This window comes from Oncorhynchus gorbuscha, linkage group LG02 (assembly GCF_021184085.1).
Source record: "Oncorhynchus gorbuscha isolate QuinsamMale2020 ecotype Even-year linkage group LG02, OgorEven_v1.0, whole genome shotgun sequence".
Taxonomy (NCBI): domain Eukaryota; kingdom Metazoa; phylum Chordata; class Actinopteri; order Salmoniformes; family Salmonidae; genus Oncorhynchus; species Oncorhynchus gorbuscha.
The window spans coordinates 30086887-30104642 of NC_060174.1; the positions used below are offsets into that span (position 1 = coordinate 30086887).

Genomic DNA, 17756 nt, shown 5'->3' on the forward strand with positions numbered 1-17756 from the left:
ACTGTTTGGCCATAATGACCCTAGTTACGTTTGGAGGAAAAATGGTTGCAAGCCGAAGAACACCATCCCAACCGTGAAGCACGGGGTTGGCAGCATCATGTTGTGGGGGTGCTTTGCTGCAGGAGGGACTGGTGCACTTCACAAAATAGATGGCATTATGAGTAAGGACAATTACATTTACATTACATTTAAGTCATTTAGCAGACGCTCTTATCCAGAGAGACTTATATTGAAGCAACATCTCAAGACATCAATCAGGAACTTAAAGCTTGGTCGCAAATGGGACTTCCGAATGGACAATGACCCCAAGCATACTTCCAAATTTGTGGCAAAATGGCTTAAGGACAACAAAGTCAAGGTATTGAAGTGGCCATCACAAAGTCCTGACCTCAATCCTATAGAAAATGTGTGGGCAGAACTGAAAAAGCGTGTGCAAGCAAGGAGGCCTACAATCCTGATTCAGTTACACCAGCTCTGTCAGGAGGAATGGGCCAAAACGCTACCTGAAACGTTTGACACAAGATAAACAATTTAAAGGCAATGCTACCAAATACTAATTGAGTATATGTCAACTTTTAACACACTCGGAATGTGATGAAAGAAATAAAAGCTGAAATAAATCATTCTCTCTACTATTATTCTGACATTTCACATTCTTAAAATGAAGTGGTGATCCGAACTGACCTAAGACAGGGATTTTTACCAGGATTAAATGTCAGCTATTGTGAAAAACTCAATTTAAATGTATTTGGCTAAGGTGCATATAAACTTCCGACTTCAACTGTATCCTGAGGCTGCAATTATTGTAGCTGGGGTTTTTAACAAAGCAAATTTAAGGAAAAGGCTATCTAAATTCTACCAGCATATCGACTGTAGCGCTGGAGAAACACTGAACCATTGTTACTCTAACTTCCGCAATGTATACAAGGCCCTCCCCCACCCTCTTTTTGGCTAATCTTACCACAACTCCATTTTACTCCTCCTTTCCTATGGGCAGAAACTCAAACAGGAAGTACCCGTGCTAAGGACTATTCAACACAGTTCTGACCATTCAGAATCAACGCTTCAAGATTGTTTTGATCACGCAGACTGGGATAGGTTCCGGGTAGCCTCAGGGAATAATATTGACGTATACGCTGATTCGGGTGAGTGAGTTTAAGGAAGTGTATAGCAGATGTTGTACCCACTGTGACTTAAAACCTACCCTAACCAGAAACCGTGAAGAGATAGCAGTATTCACCAAAACTGAAAGCGATTACCACCGCATTCAACCATGGCAAGGCGACTTGGAATATGGCAGAATACAAACAGAGTAGTCATTCCCTCAGCAAGGCAATCAAATAAGCAAAATGCCCGCTTTGAGGATAATACAGTGCCACCGATACGGCCCGCTACTAAGGTCTGTGGGCTCTCCTTCTCTGTGGCCGACATGAGTAAGACATTTAAACGTGTTAACCCTCGCAAGGCTGTCGGCCCAAATGGCATTCCTAGTTGTGTCCTCAGAGCATGCGCAGGCCAGCTGGCTGGTGTGTTTACGGACATATTCAATCTCTCGCTATCCCAGTCTACTGTCCCCAAATGCTTCAAGATGGCCACCTTTGTTCCTGTACCCAAGAATGCCAAGGTAACTGAACTAAATGACTATCGCCCCATAGAACTTACTTCTGTCATCATAAAGTGCTTTGAGAGACTAGTCAAGGATCATATCACCTTCACCTTACCCGTCACCCTAGACCCACTTCAATTTGCTTACGGCCCCAACAGGTCCACAGACGATGCAATCGCCATCACACTGCCCTATCCCATCTGGACAAGAGGAATACCTATGTTAGAATGCTGTTCATTGACTATAGCTCAGCATTCAACACCATAGTACCATCCAAGCTCATCATTAAGCTTGAGGCTCTGGGTCTGAACCCCGCCCTGTGCAACTGGTTCCTGGACTTCCTGACGGACTGCCCCCAGGTGGTGAATGTAGGAAACAACATCTCCACTTCGCTGATCCTCAACACTGGGGCCCCACAAGGGTGCGTGCTTAGTCCCCTCCTGTACTCCCTGTTCACCCACGACTGCATGGCCATGCATGCCTCCAACTCAATCATCAAGTTAGCAGACAACACAACGGTAGTGGGCTTGATTACAAACAACGACGAGACAGCCTATAGGGAGGAGGTGATGGCTCTCAGAATGTGGTGTCAGGAAAATAACCTCTCACTCAACAAAACAAAGGAGATGATCGTGGACTTCAGGAAACACCAGAGGGTAGCACCCCCTTGTCCACAGACAGGTCAGCAGTGGAGAAGGTGGAGTTTTATGTTCCTCGGTGTGCATATCACTGACAAACTGAAATGGTGCACCCACACAGACAGTGTGGTGAAGAAGGTGCAACAGCGCCTCTTCAACCTTAGGAGGCTGAAGAAATTTGGCTTGTCACCTAAAACTCTCAAACTTTTACAGATGCACAATTGAGAGCATCCGGTTGGGCTATATCACCGCCTGGTACGGCAACTGCACCCCCCAGAACCTCAAGGCTCTCCAGAGGGTGGTGAGATGTGCACAACACATCACCAGGGGCAAACTACCAGCCCTCCAAGACACCTAAATCACCCGATGTCACAGGAAGGCCAAAAGTATAATCAAGGACAACAACCACCCGAGCCACTGCCCGTTCACCCCGCTACCATCCAGAAGGCGAGGTCATTATAGGTGCATCAAAGCTGGGACTGAGAGACTGAAAAACAGCTTCTATCTCAAGGCCATCAGACTCAAAGCCATCACTAGTACAGAAAGGCTGCTGGCTACATACAGACTTGTAACCATTGGCCACTTTAATAAATGGAACACTAGTCACTTTAGTAATGTTTACATATTTTGCATTACTCAACTCATATGTATATACTGTATTCTATACGATCTATTACATCTTAGCCTATGCTGCACTGACATTGCTCATCAATATATTTCTACATTCTTATTCCAGTTCTTATTTAGATATGTGTGTATTAGGTATTTATTGTGGAATTGTTAGATATTGCTGCACTGTTGGAACTAGAAGCACAAGCATTTCGCTACACTCGCAATAACATCTGCTAACCATGTGTATGTGACAAATAATTGATTTGAGTTGATTTACTAAAGGACACCAATATGAAGAAGAGACTTGCTTGGGCCATGAAACACAAGCAATTGACATTAGAGCGGTGGAAATGTGTCCTTTGGTCTGATGAACCAAATTTGAGATTTTGGGTTCCAACCGCCGTGTCTTTGTGAGACGCAGAGTAGGTGAACAGATGATCTCTGCATGTGTGGTTCCTACCGTGAAGCATGGAGGAGGTGTGATGGTGTGGGGGGGCTTTGCTGGTGACACTGTCTGTGATTTATTTAGAATTCAAGGCCCACTTAACCAGCATGGCTACCACAGAAATCTGCAGCGATACACCATCCCATCTGTTTTGCGCTTAGTGGGACTACCATTTGTTTTTCAGCAGTACAATGACTCAAAATACACCTCCAGGCTGTGCAAAGGCTATTTGACAAAGGAGAGTGATGGAGTGGTGCATTAGGTGACCTGGCCTCCACAATCTCCCAATCCAATTGAGATGGTTTGGGATGATTGGACCGTAGAGTGAAGGAAAGGCAGCCAACAAGTCTTCAGCATACGTGGGAACTTCAAGACGGTTGAAAAATCATTCCTCATGAAGTTGGTTCGGAGAATGCCAAGAGTGTGCAAAGCTGTCATCAAGGCAAAGGGTGGCTACTTTGAAGAATCTAAAATCTATTTTGATTGTTTAAAACATTTTTAGTTACTAGACGATTCCATATGTGTTATTTCATGGTTCTGATGTCTTCACTATTATTCTACAATAAGAAAAACAAAAGAAAAACGCTGGAATGAGTAGGTGTGTCCAAAATTTTGACTGGTACTATATATGCAAAGGTATGTGGACACCCCTTCAAATTAGTGGATTCGGCTATTTCAGACACACCTGTTGCTGACAAGTGTATACATCGAGCACACAGCCCTATAATCACCAAAGACAAACTTCGGCAGTAGAATGGCCTTGTTGGCCTGACCTGTCCAACAAGTCAGTTCATCAAATTTCTGCCCTGCTAGAGCTGCTCCTGTCAACTGTAAGTGCTGTTATTGAGAAGTGGAAACGTCATTGAGAAGGGAAACCTTTGTTCCCGGTTGCAATACTCATTACGGAGTTACAAACTGCCTCCGGAAGAAATGTCAGCACAAGAACTGTTCGTCGAGAGCTTTATGAAATGGGCTACAATTACAGCATACAATTACATTCTAGATGATTCTGTGCTGATGATTCTGTGCTGATAACTTTGTGGCAACAGTTTGGAGAATGCCTTTTCTTGTTTCAACATGACAATGCACCCCGTATACAAAGTGAGGTCTATACAGAAATGGCTTGTCAAGATCAGTGTGGAAGAACTTGTCTGGCCTGCACAGAGCCCTGACTTCAACCCAATCGAACACCTTTGGGATAAATTGGAACGCCGACTGAGAGCCAGGCCTAATCGCCCAACATCAGTACCTGACCTTACTAATGCTCTTGTGGCTGAATGGAAGCAAGTCCCTGCAGCAATGTTCCGAGATCTAGGGGAAAGCTTTCCCAGAAGAGTGGAGGCTGTTATAGCAGCAAAGGGGAGACCAACTCCATATTAATGTCCATGATTTTGGAATGAGAATTTCGACTAGCAGATGTCCATATACTTTTGGTCATGTAGGTTATTAACACAAGAAAAGCTGGGCATCTAGAAATCTTGTTCTGAGCCAATGCATTCTAACAGTCAATAAATACATTTAATATAAAGTGCCTTCAGACAGTATTCACACATCTTTGTTATGGCAAGCCTAAAATGTGCTTAACAAATCACATAATAAGTTGCACGAACTGCAATAATCGTGTTTAACATGATTTGTTAATGACTAACTAATCTCTGTACGCCACACATAATTATCTGCAAGGTCCCTCAGTCGAGCAGTGAATTTCAAACCCAGATTCAACTACAAAGACCAGGAAGGTTTTCCAATGCCTCGCAAAGAAGGGCACCTATTGGTAGATGGGTAAAAATGTAAAAAGCAGACACTTAATATCCGTTTGAGCATGGCGATGTTATTACTGTCACTTTGGATGGTGTGTCAATACACCCAGTCACTACAAAGATACCGGCGTCCTTCCTAATTCAGTTGCTGGAGAGGAAGGAAACCGCTCAGGGATTTCTCCATGAGGTCAATGGTGACGTTGAAACAGTTACAGAGTTTAATGGCTGTGATAGGAGAAAACTGAGTTTGGATCAACAACGTTGTATCTACTGCACAATACTAACCTAAATGACAGAGTGAAAAGAAGGAAGCCTGTACAGAATAAAACAAATATTCCTAAACATGAATCCTGTTTGAAGGCCAGCATCCTGGAGTCGCAACTTCCCTGTTGACGTTGAGACTGGTGTTTTGCGGGTACTATTTAATGAAGCTGCCAGTTGAGAACTTGTGAAGCGTCTGTTTCTCATACTAGACCCTCTAATGTACTTGTCCTCTCGCTCAGTTGTGCACCGGGGCCTCCCACTCCTCTTTCTATTCTGGTTAGAGACAGTTTGCACTGTTCTGTGAAGGGAGTAGTACACAGCGTTGTACGAGATCTTCAGTTTCTTGGCAATTTCTTGCATGGAATAGCTTTCATTTCTCAGAACAAGAATAGACTGACGAGTTTCAAAAGGAAGTTCTTTCTTTCAGGCCATTTTGAGCCTGTAATCAAACCCACAAATGCTGATGCTCCAGATACTCAACTAATCTAAAGAAGGCCAGTTTTATTGCTTCTTTAATCACCACAACAGTTTTCAGCTGTGCTAACATAATTATACAAAAGGATTTTCTAATGACCAATTAGCCTTTTAAAATTATAAACTTGGATTAGCTAACACAAAGTGCCATTGGAACATAGGAGTGATGGTTGCTGATAATGAGCCTCTGTACACCTATATTCCATAAAATAATCTGCCGTTTCCAGCTACAATAGTCATTTACAACATTAACAATGTCTACACTGTATTTCTGATCAAAATCATGTTATTTTAATGGACAATTTTTTAAAAAGTATTTAAAAACAAGGACATTTCTAAGTGACCACAAACTTTTGAACAGTAGTGTATGTTTTGGAATGTGTCATCCATAGGGTATGGAATATGATGGGGGAGGGGGAGAACTGAGGGAAATTACAAAATTACACCGTTACCATGGAATCTGGGGAATACCCCCCCACCCCTTTTCAGGACTCCATCTCCCCTTTCTCAGCTAGCCTTGCTCCCTTATCGATATCCCTCACTGTAATCCAGCTCAGTAAATCATTCCTTAATTTATTCACACACATTTGCATATATTTTTTATTCAGCTTTTCTTAAAACCAGATTAAAGGGCTCTGTCTTGGAGTGTTGATAAAGGAACCATACAGTGCCTAGAGGGACGATTCCCTTCCTGCAGTGGTACATCCCTTCCCACCATACTACACTCCAAATGAGCAAGGAGAGCTTTCTCCAAGGACTCTCTCTATCTCTCTCTCTCTCTCTCTCTTTCTCTCTCTCCCTGTGTCTTTCTCTCCATCCCTCATGGCACAGTGGTTATATCGACAAGGGCCATGATTTATATTCAGGTCTGCCAATCTGAAATAACGTTGTGTGTGGTCTAGGAGACTATTAACAACTGTGAAACAGCATTCTAAACCCTTAAACTTCTGACAATACACGAGAGCAACGAAGCATTCATTCTGACTCTCTCCAGATGGAGATAGTGTATGAGCACTAGTCACTCCCACAGTGAGCAATAACTACAGCTCACTCCCTCCAATGCTCCGATCCCTCACCACATTGCTGTTTCACATTCTAGACCAAACAACTGGAGAGTGGATGAAAAAGTTTATTACCCTGCTGCACTCAAGATTAAATAGGTCTGTCAGAAGTAACAGTGGTGCTACACACAATGTCCATTGTGCTGGCTAAAGTCAGGTCAGATAACTCTGGTCTGCAGCACTGGTCTGTCCCAGGTACATTATATCACTGAACTGGGTAATGGAACGAAAAAATAAGTGTGCTCTGTTCTGTCAGGTTAGGCTATAGACTGGCCTTGGTTTTCCTCTCTGTAAAATCAGATAAACCCGTAAGTAATATGCATTACCGAGTGCTACTTTAGGGCATGCACCCCCCAATTGTATGTCAATCAATGTTTTACCACATTGCCACCCACTCTAGGATAACATGTATAATACCTAGCAGTTTCTCAAGCAGGCAATCCATTTGTAAAATGGGAATGTTTGTCTCATTCAGAAAGCAGCAAGAAAACTAGGCCAGAGCATCATTAGCTGTTACACAGTAAGTTGGAAGCATTTTATGAAATAGGGACTAAGGCATGTCAAAGAGGTAATAATCAGACCCCAGTCTCATATGTGTGACCTGGGTGCTGGAGAGGAGGCGGAAATTACTGGAATGATTCCGTTTTTGCAGGGGATGGATTTGCATTAAGAAACATTGCATAATACTCATACAGTAATGTACACATACAGTACCATATCAGTATCAAAATGCCATACAAAACTCCAGCACCTCCACTGTACATGCTTTTGTTAAAAACAATACTCTTGGCACTATCTTTCTATTCTTGATCGTATGCTGAGCTGATGGCTCACTCTCAGTAATGTTCACAGCACTAAGAGAAATCCTGCTGAGAGTACGGTGGGTCAAAAGGTTCAGTCTTCTCTCCCACTTTAAGAATAGCCATTGGGCTACCAATGTGCCCCTATTGAGCTTTGGGCGCACGGGCGCAGATGCAGCCCCACACCAATCAGACCGTCCAGCTGACAGGTGAAGCCTGCTCTAATCCTGTTTGTCAGTGCAAATGATGGCTCTAGACGCTAACAAGATTAATGGGTGAAAAGGAATAATGAAATTTGCTCTGATCCCTCAAGCATCAATAAGGCAGAAGACATTTGGAGGTAGGTTACGGGTGTCTTGGTTCAGGAGGAGCTGCCAGTGCACTGCTGCAGTAGGATCCTAGGAGCGAGTGGAGGCCGGGGAGCTGCACTGATGCTCAGTTAGACACACCAGACCAGATGTATTTTTCATCAGACCTCTGATTGTCCCTGTGTGAACTGCCATCTCTCCATCTTACTCATACTGTCAGCTCTACAGGCCACTGCCTCCACATCTCATACAGTCATGCTGCTGAGGGAGAGATTTTTAAATATATATATTAAGATAATCTATTTCAATAACCAGATGGAGAAACTTTGGCCTCTTTAATCAAAGAAAAATTATGAAAGGGTCATAAGAGCATAATACCATTTGGCATTTGGAGAGTATGCTTGTCGCAGACTACACAAACTGTAAATAAACATTTGAGTGTCTTCGATTTTGGTGAAGTACTTTATTTGATATAAAGAAGTTAGCTATACTGCAGGAAACAGTCCAGATTGTTTAGTAATTGTTTATATGGAAGCATAAGGCCATGCCAACAATATGAACAGACTGTGTGCTTGCCCTAAGGTTGCAGTGTAAAAGAACCCCCCCCATGGGAGCCACTTAAAATACATATTTTGAACTGAAGCACTGAATCTGACTACGGTACATTGATAGCAAAAAATAAATGACATGCACTCATGCTCTTCATGCATGGAGACGAAAAGCAACTTTTAGACAGGATTGAAATGGGAAATACATTTGAGATAACCTTGTTGGCTGCTTTCTACTGGAGAGGAGTTGGATATGAGATCCCAATGATTCCCCGTGCATGCGGGAAAATTCCGAATGGAGATGTGTCTATGGGGGGGTTGTGAGGAGTAGAGAGGGATGGAGCAGCGAGTCCTCCACAGTGTCACTGCTGTACAGTGTTCCCCTACTAGGCTCTCAGGCATAAAAATGCTACTTACTGCGCTGGCTGTGCCATCAGTGTCTGTTAGCCTCTGATGCAGGTCAAACCAAACTGTCTGCAATAAGAACCAAAACACAAGAACCACAATTGCATTAGCGTTAACCCTAAGCAGCACTGGAACAGGGGAACAAAGGAACCCTACTCTGCACTGCATAAACCCCTTTGGGCAGGTTTTTCACCTCACATTTCTTATTTGCAACTGTACAGAATATTTTTGATTTATTTCAATCCAGTGATTTCCTCTCTAGACTGTCACAACAGACTGAAGACTTGCTTTCATACTGTTCTGATGACTGACCCCGTCTCTCTCGCTCTCTAGAATCTTCACAGTAGCCACCAGTTGCATTGATGACCGCTTGGAAACATTCTTGGAATTCTCTCAACCAGCTTCATGAGGTAGTCACCTGGAATGCATTTCAATTAGCAGGTGTGCCTTGTTAAAAGTCCATATTATGGCAAGAACTGGTCAGAAGAGACTGCGCGAATCAGGCCTTCTTGGTCGAATTACTGCAAAGAAACCACTACTAAAGGACACCAATAATATGAAGAGACTTCCTTGGGCCAAGAAACATGAGCAATGGACATGAGAGCAGTGGAAATTTGTCCTTTGGTCTGATGAACCAAATTTGAAATTTTGGGTTCCAACTGCTGTGTCTTTGTGAGACGCATAGTAGGTGAACGGATGATGTCTGCTTGTGTGGTTCCCACTGTGAAGCATGGAGGAGGAGGTGTGATGGTGTGGGGGTGCTTTGCTGGTGACACTGTCAGTGATTTATTTAGAATTCAAGGAACACTTAACCAGCATGTCTACCACAGCATTCTGCAGCGATACACCATCACATCAGGTTTGTGCTTATTGGGACTATAATTTGTTTTTCAACAGGACAATGACCCAACACACCTCCAGGCTGTGTAAGGTCTATTTGACCAAGAAGGAGAGTTATGGAGTGCTGCATCAGATGACCTGGCCTCCACAATCACCGAACCTCAACCCATTTGAGATGGTTTGGGATGAGTTGGACCGCAGAGTGAATGAAAAGCAGCCAACAAGTGCTCAGCATATGTGGGAACTCCTTCAAGACTGTTGGAAAATTATTCCAGATGAAGCTAGTTGAGAGAATGCCAAGAGTGTGCAAAGCTGTCATCAAGGCAAAGGGTGGCTACTTTGCAGAATCTAAAATATATTTGGATTTCCTTAATACTTTTTTGGTTAGTATATGATTCCATATATGTTATTTCATAGTTTTGATGTCTTCACTATTATTCTACATTGTAAAAATAAAGAAAAATCATTGAATGAGTAGGTGTGTCCAAACTTTTGACTGGTGCTGTTATATATATTTTTTAATAATATACATGTATCAGATGAGAAAATTGAGAAAAATATCAAGAAATTCAACAATACACTCCTGGAATACATAAACACATAATCACTGTATTGCTCATAAACCATGAGCAATATATTCATCTGGTTAGGAAGTGAATACAAACTGCAGTAACTAAGGTAGTCATGAATTCTACTTTTATTGCTGCTTTATGACCCCTTCATTACAGTTAACAATGGAGTTCCCTTCAAACCGTCAAACTACACCCCTGCCCCTATAATGGATTGTCGCTGTCATGAGAGAAAGGCTTGCTTTCTATTTGAACAGACATCTGACTTTAATAATGTGACATGCTATATCGTTTAGCAAGCTAATATACTCATAACTGTAGAGGAAAATGTTACACTGCAGAGGGTAGTTATCACAAAGGATAATGTGGAAGGGCCTTTAAGATAATATTGCATGTGTAGACACTACATTTAATATTGCATGTGTAGACACTACATTTAATATTGCATGTGTTGACATTAGCGATCAAGAGCTCAAACAAGTAATCACAGCGATCTTAATCAGAGATGTAAAGCCCAGAAAAGGCACCACTGTATTGGAGAGCTATATTTCCCATCTCCCAGTCTTAAATCCAATCCAAAGTAGTGATAGGAGAACATGGGCTGGATCAACTGAGTCAAATAACAATGGCATGAGCAATGCAGTCACTCTGTGTCCTATTATTCTGAAGTCTACAGCAGGCCGCATACGGACCACAACTATTGAAAACTGAGAAAATGTCACATTCTCTGGTGTTTCTGAAGTTACTCTCTGCTTTCCGGTGGGAGTGGAGTGAAACACTGTATTGTATAGCAGAATCCTTCCCACAAATGTCTTACGGAGTGCATAATGGTGCATGATGACTCAACGCAGATGTGTATCAATGTGAGTTTGAGATCCTGGAATTTTCTTTCATACAGAACCAAATACTGTAGCAATACAAGGGCTGCTTGTGGAAGAAAGCGGGCTGGTGCTCCAGTTGCCACGGTAATTGAGACCTTTATAATGCCACAATGGGAAAAGGAAATTATGCTTCTTGAAGCAGCAGGCAAGCATTCTAGACAAGAGCACATCTGGGATGGGCCTGAGGTCACCTCTGGGTAAAATCATCCTGCAGATAATATACAATGACTAGATGGGACATGGCTATGAAAATCAGGGCCTTCAGTGTGTGCAAATTAGGCACATTGTTTAGGACTAGCAATTTAAAGCATATGTCTGCTTGTATGAGAAATCAAACCAAAAAAGTACATTCACTTGTATAAGATTGGCTTTTTCCATATGGAGATAGCACACAGAGATAGCTGAGGGAATTACTACTTTGATCTCATGAGGCAGTAGACAACTCAATTTGTGCGATGCATGTTAGTCATAACTGCATCCAGTAAACAAAATTCTCGCTCTGTTCTAAACCATTTTGTAATAATTGATTTCACACCTGGGAATTTGAACAGTCCCTCTCCTATAACATGGATAATAAGCACTTGTGGCAAACAGCCCCGCCCACTGCTAATACATCTTTCCTGTGAGGGAACGTTTGTCTGCTCCCACCACAAACGTACAGTACAGTTAACTGCTTCAGGATCGCGCCTAGCACTGTGACTTAGAGGATCTGCCTGGGAAGACTCAGAAATCCTCCTATTTAGGAATCTTTACTGGGATCTGACAGCTCCTTCCCTGTTCTCTAAGGGTTGCTTCATCGAGCGTGGAATAAACCCGTTCAGCTATTCTTAGCTGCAATAAGAACTTGCCTGCCTGCCAGAGACAACAGAATTAACTGGGGACTCCATTAGTCTACCATGCTCGCTGCCTACAAGACATGGGCAATGGGGAGAGACAAAGAGCAGAGCAGAGAGAGATGGATAGATAAAGAAAGAACAGAGAATGAGAGAGAGAGAGAGGGAGACAGAGCATGAGGAAAAGAGTAGGGGGAGGGCAAGCTAGTGAGTGAGAGGGAGAAGAAAGCTAGTGAGTGAGAGGGAGGGAGGGATAGGTGAAATAAATAGCTAAACATATTGCAATAGTTCGTCAAGGCTCAATAATTCATTCCTTTGTCTTTTTCTGTCACATCCCCCACTGGGGGAGAGAGAGCAGTAATAACCAGAGGAGAGATTACTGGGTTTACAGTAATGCTTTCCTCAACACAACCTGAATCTCATCTCAGGTCCCTGTGTTTCTCTCAGCATAATTACTGGGAGGTACAGATGAGATGTGTTGTTGGAGATGTGCTAAAGAGGCACCATTGTATTTGACATTTTAGTAATTTAATGAGTTACAGGAGCAATTTAGGGTTTAGTGCCTTGCTCAAGGGCACATCGATAGATTTGAACCAGCAACCTTTCAGTTACTGGCCCAACGCTCTTAAACCCTAGGCTACCTGCCGCCCTGAAATGTGCTAGAGATCGGCCAGCCCTGTATTCTGAACATTCTACAGCGCAAGTTGCGCCAAGTATCTTATCTATTGTGTGGTGTTATTACTGCTAATGACCTTCATTGGGAGACCCATATTGATTAAGCAGATTTTGATACGGCAGAGGTGAGTTAACTAGCTGAGGACCGAGGCTGTGTTGAAGAAGCCAGTCATGACATCAATGAAAAGTGTGACCACACCACATGTGACTACTTACCAAAGCCAGGACAGATTACCTTTGTACCTGAATTAATGTAGAGTAGGGTGGGGGGTTCTTACCTTGTTCTCAAGGCGTCCAATCAGCTCAGCCAGTCGGTTGATCTGTGCCTCCAGAGTCTCTTTCCTCACCTCCACCACCCCTGATTAAACAGAGCACACAACACCTGACGCCAACACACTCCCAGCATTCAACACATTTTATGATAGCAATCATTATACAGATCCTTTTCTCCATAGTATATGAATATTTGACGGAAATAAAGAGTTCCAACCAGGTCTGATAAATAGGCAACTGCATTTGTTAATCAGGAAAAATCATGTCTATTCAAGGTTTGAAGTTGAAATATATTCACAGTGCCTCAGAAGAGAAGGGTCTTTATTGCTTTTCAGCTCTGTTTAGAAAGCAATAATACATTGTATTCTAGGGCACCTGGCTCTAGTCATTAGCTTTGCCGTTTTAAGTCACCCTGGATAGTAGTGTGTGCTGTAAAGGCCAGTAGAGTCAAATACACTTAGAAGCCCTGGAATAGGAGGCTTCATTGAGGCATAAATAAATATGAGACAACAATATTAATCATTCCATTCTTCTCCCCTCTATGTGATGCCACACAGCCAATTAGTGGTGGAAAATGGGCTTCCTGCTCTTCAAAATCATCACCTCTCGAGGTGCCAAGCCAATTAGAGGATGACACTTCCCCCTGTGTTGATGAGCCTACCAGAGAACCACACAGCTAAGGGGGGCTGCTGTGTTTTGGAACCTACCAGCTGTAACCATAGAGACATTTGAAGCAGGCACATTGCAGGCACATTTGGTCAGTTGGGCTTGAATGGCAGTCCACGCTATTTGAGCATGGTCTTTGTCAAATGCAGGAGAGCAGTCATTAGTCCTGACTAGCCATGCTAACGACAGACAGCCGTCTCCATGTGCAGCTGTCTCAGCATACTGTCTAACATATGGCACAGTTGCAGATAAGCTGTGAGCAAGGAAAATGTACATGACTCAGGCTAGGCTGGTGCCTGCACACTCACACACACAAGCACAAACAGACACACTCTTGTCAAAATGCATGGGGGAGTGTTCCTTGCCTCAGGTAGCATTGCACAATGAACAATGGCTCATTTAAAAATAACTTTTCACCCAAGGTGTCAAATACTCCTGCAGATACAAAACTGAATGTTTACATTTAGCATTTTCACTGGCAAAGTATTCTCTGATCAGTAAACAGAGGGCAGAGACAGATTCTGCTACCAGAATGTATTGCCTGCCATGATAAAAAAAAGAAGATATATTGCAAAAGAAACAGTAGGACAAACAGCAAGAATAAATATATTTGACAAAAGTGTGAATGGGAGAAAGAGAATGAGAGAGGGTGATAGTGAGAGAAGAACAAGTAAATGTGAGAGTGAGAAACAGAGAGAGTCGGGCATAGGGACGTATTGATCAATATTTTCTTTCTGGTGTTCTCAAATGACAGGCCAGACAAAGCTGGATCCAATCAAGGTCCTCTCCCCAGCCTATGACAGCTGTAACACTGGCTTTTATGGCCCAAACAGGACTATTTAAACTGGTGTCAGACTTAAGTGTTAATTTAACTGCAGTACAATTCTCTAAAGACTTTTCCCTCTGGGAACCAAAGTCAGTTCAATGTCAACTAAAATTAATTTAATGTGAAATTAACAACATAAAAATCACATCACAGGATTTAGGTTAAAAGTTGGGTGATATAAATTTTGGTTATGTTGTCTTTGATTCAAAGACATCACATTTAATTATTTTGTTCAAATGATGTGGAAACAACATTGATTCAACCAATTTTTGCCCGGTGGGTTATCAAAGGAGAGCAATATTGACTGTTGGTTTTTAATTAATTGTTACAACTTGGCCAATGGAATATTTTCTTGTCAGGTAGAGTACAATATCAGGAAAGCCGCATAAGGCCATGTGTGAAAAGGCTAGCCTGACGGCTCACACTAAATTGTCTTTTTATCTTTTGTTTGCTACATACTTTAGTCTGAGACTGCCACCGTTGAAGTCATTTTAAGTTCCTCGGCGTACACATCACAGACAAACTGAATTGGTCCACCCACACAGACAGCATCGGGAAGAAGGCGCAGCAGCGCCTCTTCAACCTCAGGAGGCTGAAGAAATTCGGCTTGTCACCAAAAGCACTCACGAACTTCCACAGATGCACAATCGAGAGCATCCGGTCGGACTGTATCACCGCCTGGTACGGCAACTGCTCCACCCACAACCGTAAGGTTCTCCAGAGGGTAGTGAGGTCTGCACAACGCATCACCGGGGGCAAACTACCTGCCCTCCAGGACACCTACACCACCCGACGTCACAGGAAGGCCATAAAGATCATCAAGGACAACAACCACCCGAGCCACTGCCTGTTCACCCCGCTATCATCTATCATCCAGAAGGCGAGGTCAGTACAGGTGCATCAAAGCTGGGACCGAGAGACTGAAAAACAGCTTCTATCTCAAGGCCATCAGACTGTTAAACAGCCACCACTAATATTGAGTGGCTGCTGCCAACACACTAACTCAACTCCAGCTACTTTAATAATGAGAATAGATGGGAAATGATGTAAAATATATTACTAGCCACTTTAAACAATGCTACCTAATATAATGTTTACATACCCTACATTATTCATCTCATATGTATACGTATATACTGTACTCTATATCATCTACTGCATCTTTATGTAATACATGTATCACTAGCCACTTTAACTATGCCACTTTGTTTACATACTCATCTCATATGTATATACTGTACTCGATACCATCTACTGTATCTTGCCTATGCCGCTCTGTACCATCACTCATTCATATATCTTTATGTACATATCCTTTATCCCCATACACTTGCGTCTATTAGGTAGTAGTTTTGGAATTGTTAGCTAGATTACATGTTGGTTATTACTGCATTGTCGGAACTGGAAGCACAAGCATTTCGCTACACTCGCATTAACATCTGCTAACCATGTGTATGTACAAATACAATTTGATTTGATTTGGTGACGAGAGGCACGAGGGGTGTTGTAAAAAACAAAGTAATACGCAAATTGGATTGTCTTTAACCAATCAGAGTATCAAAGCCAATGACACATTTTCAAACTGCTGCTTTTACCCACTAGTGTTCTGGCTCTGGCCCAACCCATTAGTTTCTGGACCAATCAGACGGACCCAAAAGTGTTCGCTTTTGTTGAAGGGTTGGGCAAGTACTCAGATCCAGACTTATTGTGGAGAAGAAACTAACATCCATGGGAGAGGCGTAAGCGTTTGTCCGGAGCAAGGAGTCTGGGTAGCACAGGAAATGAAATGGCTACTTCATGATATACTGCTAATCAATCTCATAGCCCTCCTTCTCAATGCGCGTCATTCCTAAATCAATTAAGTCACTGAATACCTCTCAAAACCCTTCAAAAGTGGCACTTCTTTCTTACAACATATCATTTGTTACAGCAAGTGAGTGGAAGGGAGTATCAATAGCCTATGAGTATTCACAGTATGTGACTCAGTGTTAAGAAGCTATCTGAGGGTTTCATTACACATGGAGAGAGATGGAATCTATAGCAGGGAGGAAGAGAAGAGAGAGGAAGAGAGTGGCGATGGGTAGAAAACACTGCTGAACTTCAAAGGGAATTATTGGCCTCTATCTGTGTCACAAAAAAAATTGAATTAATTTGTGAGGCCATAGGCAGAAGCTCCAGCTTTGCAGTGGAGCCGTGGAGCCGTGCTCTAATTTAAATACAGGAATGGATTCAGGGAAATAGGGATTATTTATCCCCATTGAAAAGTTACCGTTTTCAGCACTTATGGTCTACTTCCAAACCACTGGATACTTACGTAATGCTTATCTACTGCATGCATGATGACGGGGCACTCTTTGTTTATGGTTTCTGTAACTGCTCTAAATGCTGTACGTTATGCAATCTGATTTAAATGGATTGATTCCAGAATCGACTTTGAGAAGAAGCACCATGAAACAGCTTACACTTCATTGTGGTTCCAAATTAAGGAAAACTTTAAAAAATGATGGTGTCTGGCATATACAATGGTTTTAGAAGACCATTTTGTTATTGCTACGGATAGCCATAAATATACTAGCTGTTTGTGCTTAAACCTTCTCTACAGTGTCTTGCCCCCGAACCCAAAGTGAGGGCTGCAGTGCAGAATATATATGCCTACTTGATCGATCTGTGTCATTGTATATCCCCTCCCTCCCTTTTTCTGCCCCCCTCCCTCGGCCTGCCTCCCTTGCTCTGCCTCCCTGCCTCCCTGCCTCCCTCACTCTGCCTCCCTCACTTCCTCCCTCACTTCCTCCCTCACTTCCTCCCTCTCTCTGCCTCCCTCCCTCCCTTCTACTTCTCTCCTCTGTGGGAGAGCTAGAGCTGCCAGGCACATCTCCATGTTTCTGTTGATGATTGATTGAGATTGAGATAGAAAATGGGAAATAAATCACTCTGCCTGAAGAGAACAGAGTTTTTGATTTCCATTGCACTTGATTAATGCTCCCATGCTTCTCTTCAAGCTTATCACAAATGCAACCGACAAATGTGTCACACTTCATCCAGAAAACATTTACATTGCATTTGGTTGAGGTGACAAGGCTACATTATGCTTAAATGTGATGTGTCTCTGGGGAGACTAAAGGAGAAAAAAGTTAGAGTACATCACTCCAAGATGGCGTAGCAGTAAGTATAAGATGGCATAGCAGTAATTCGTCCTGTCGTCCCTCTGTAAATAATGTCTCTATTTTTCTTCGCATACCTTTAAAAACATTTTGCTAAACCTAAGCTTCCAA

At 42.7% G+C, this 17756-nt stretch overlaps 1 protein-coding gene across 2 annotated transcripts in view; it reads right to left on the minus strand.

The window, feature by feature from the left end:
• The window catches only part of necab2 (N-terminal EF-hand calcium binding protein 2), a 132775-nt gene that overhangs the window by 10589 nt on the left and 104430 nt on the right, over nucleotides 1–17756 (minus strand). The window contains exons 8-9 of one of the 2 annotated variants that reach the window (XM_046307229.1): nucleotides 12998–13077; nucleotides 8934–8990 (exon numbers count right to left, since the gene is read on the minus strand). In XM_046307229.1, coding sequence (XP_046163185.1) covers nucleotides 8934–8990; nucleotides 12998–13077 — 137 coding nt within the window. The remainder of the gene's footprint in view (nucleotides 1–8933; nucleotides 8991–12997; nucleotides 13078–17756) is intronic. The other variant, XM_046307238.1, reaches the window with a different exon arrangement.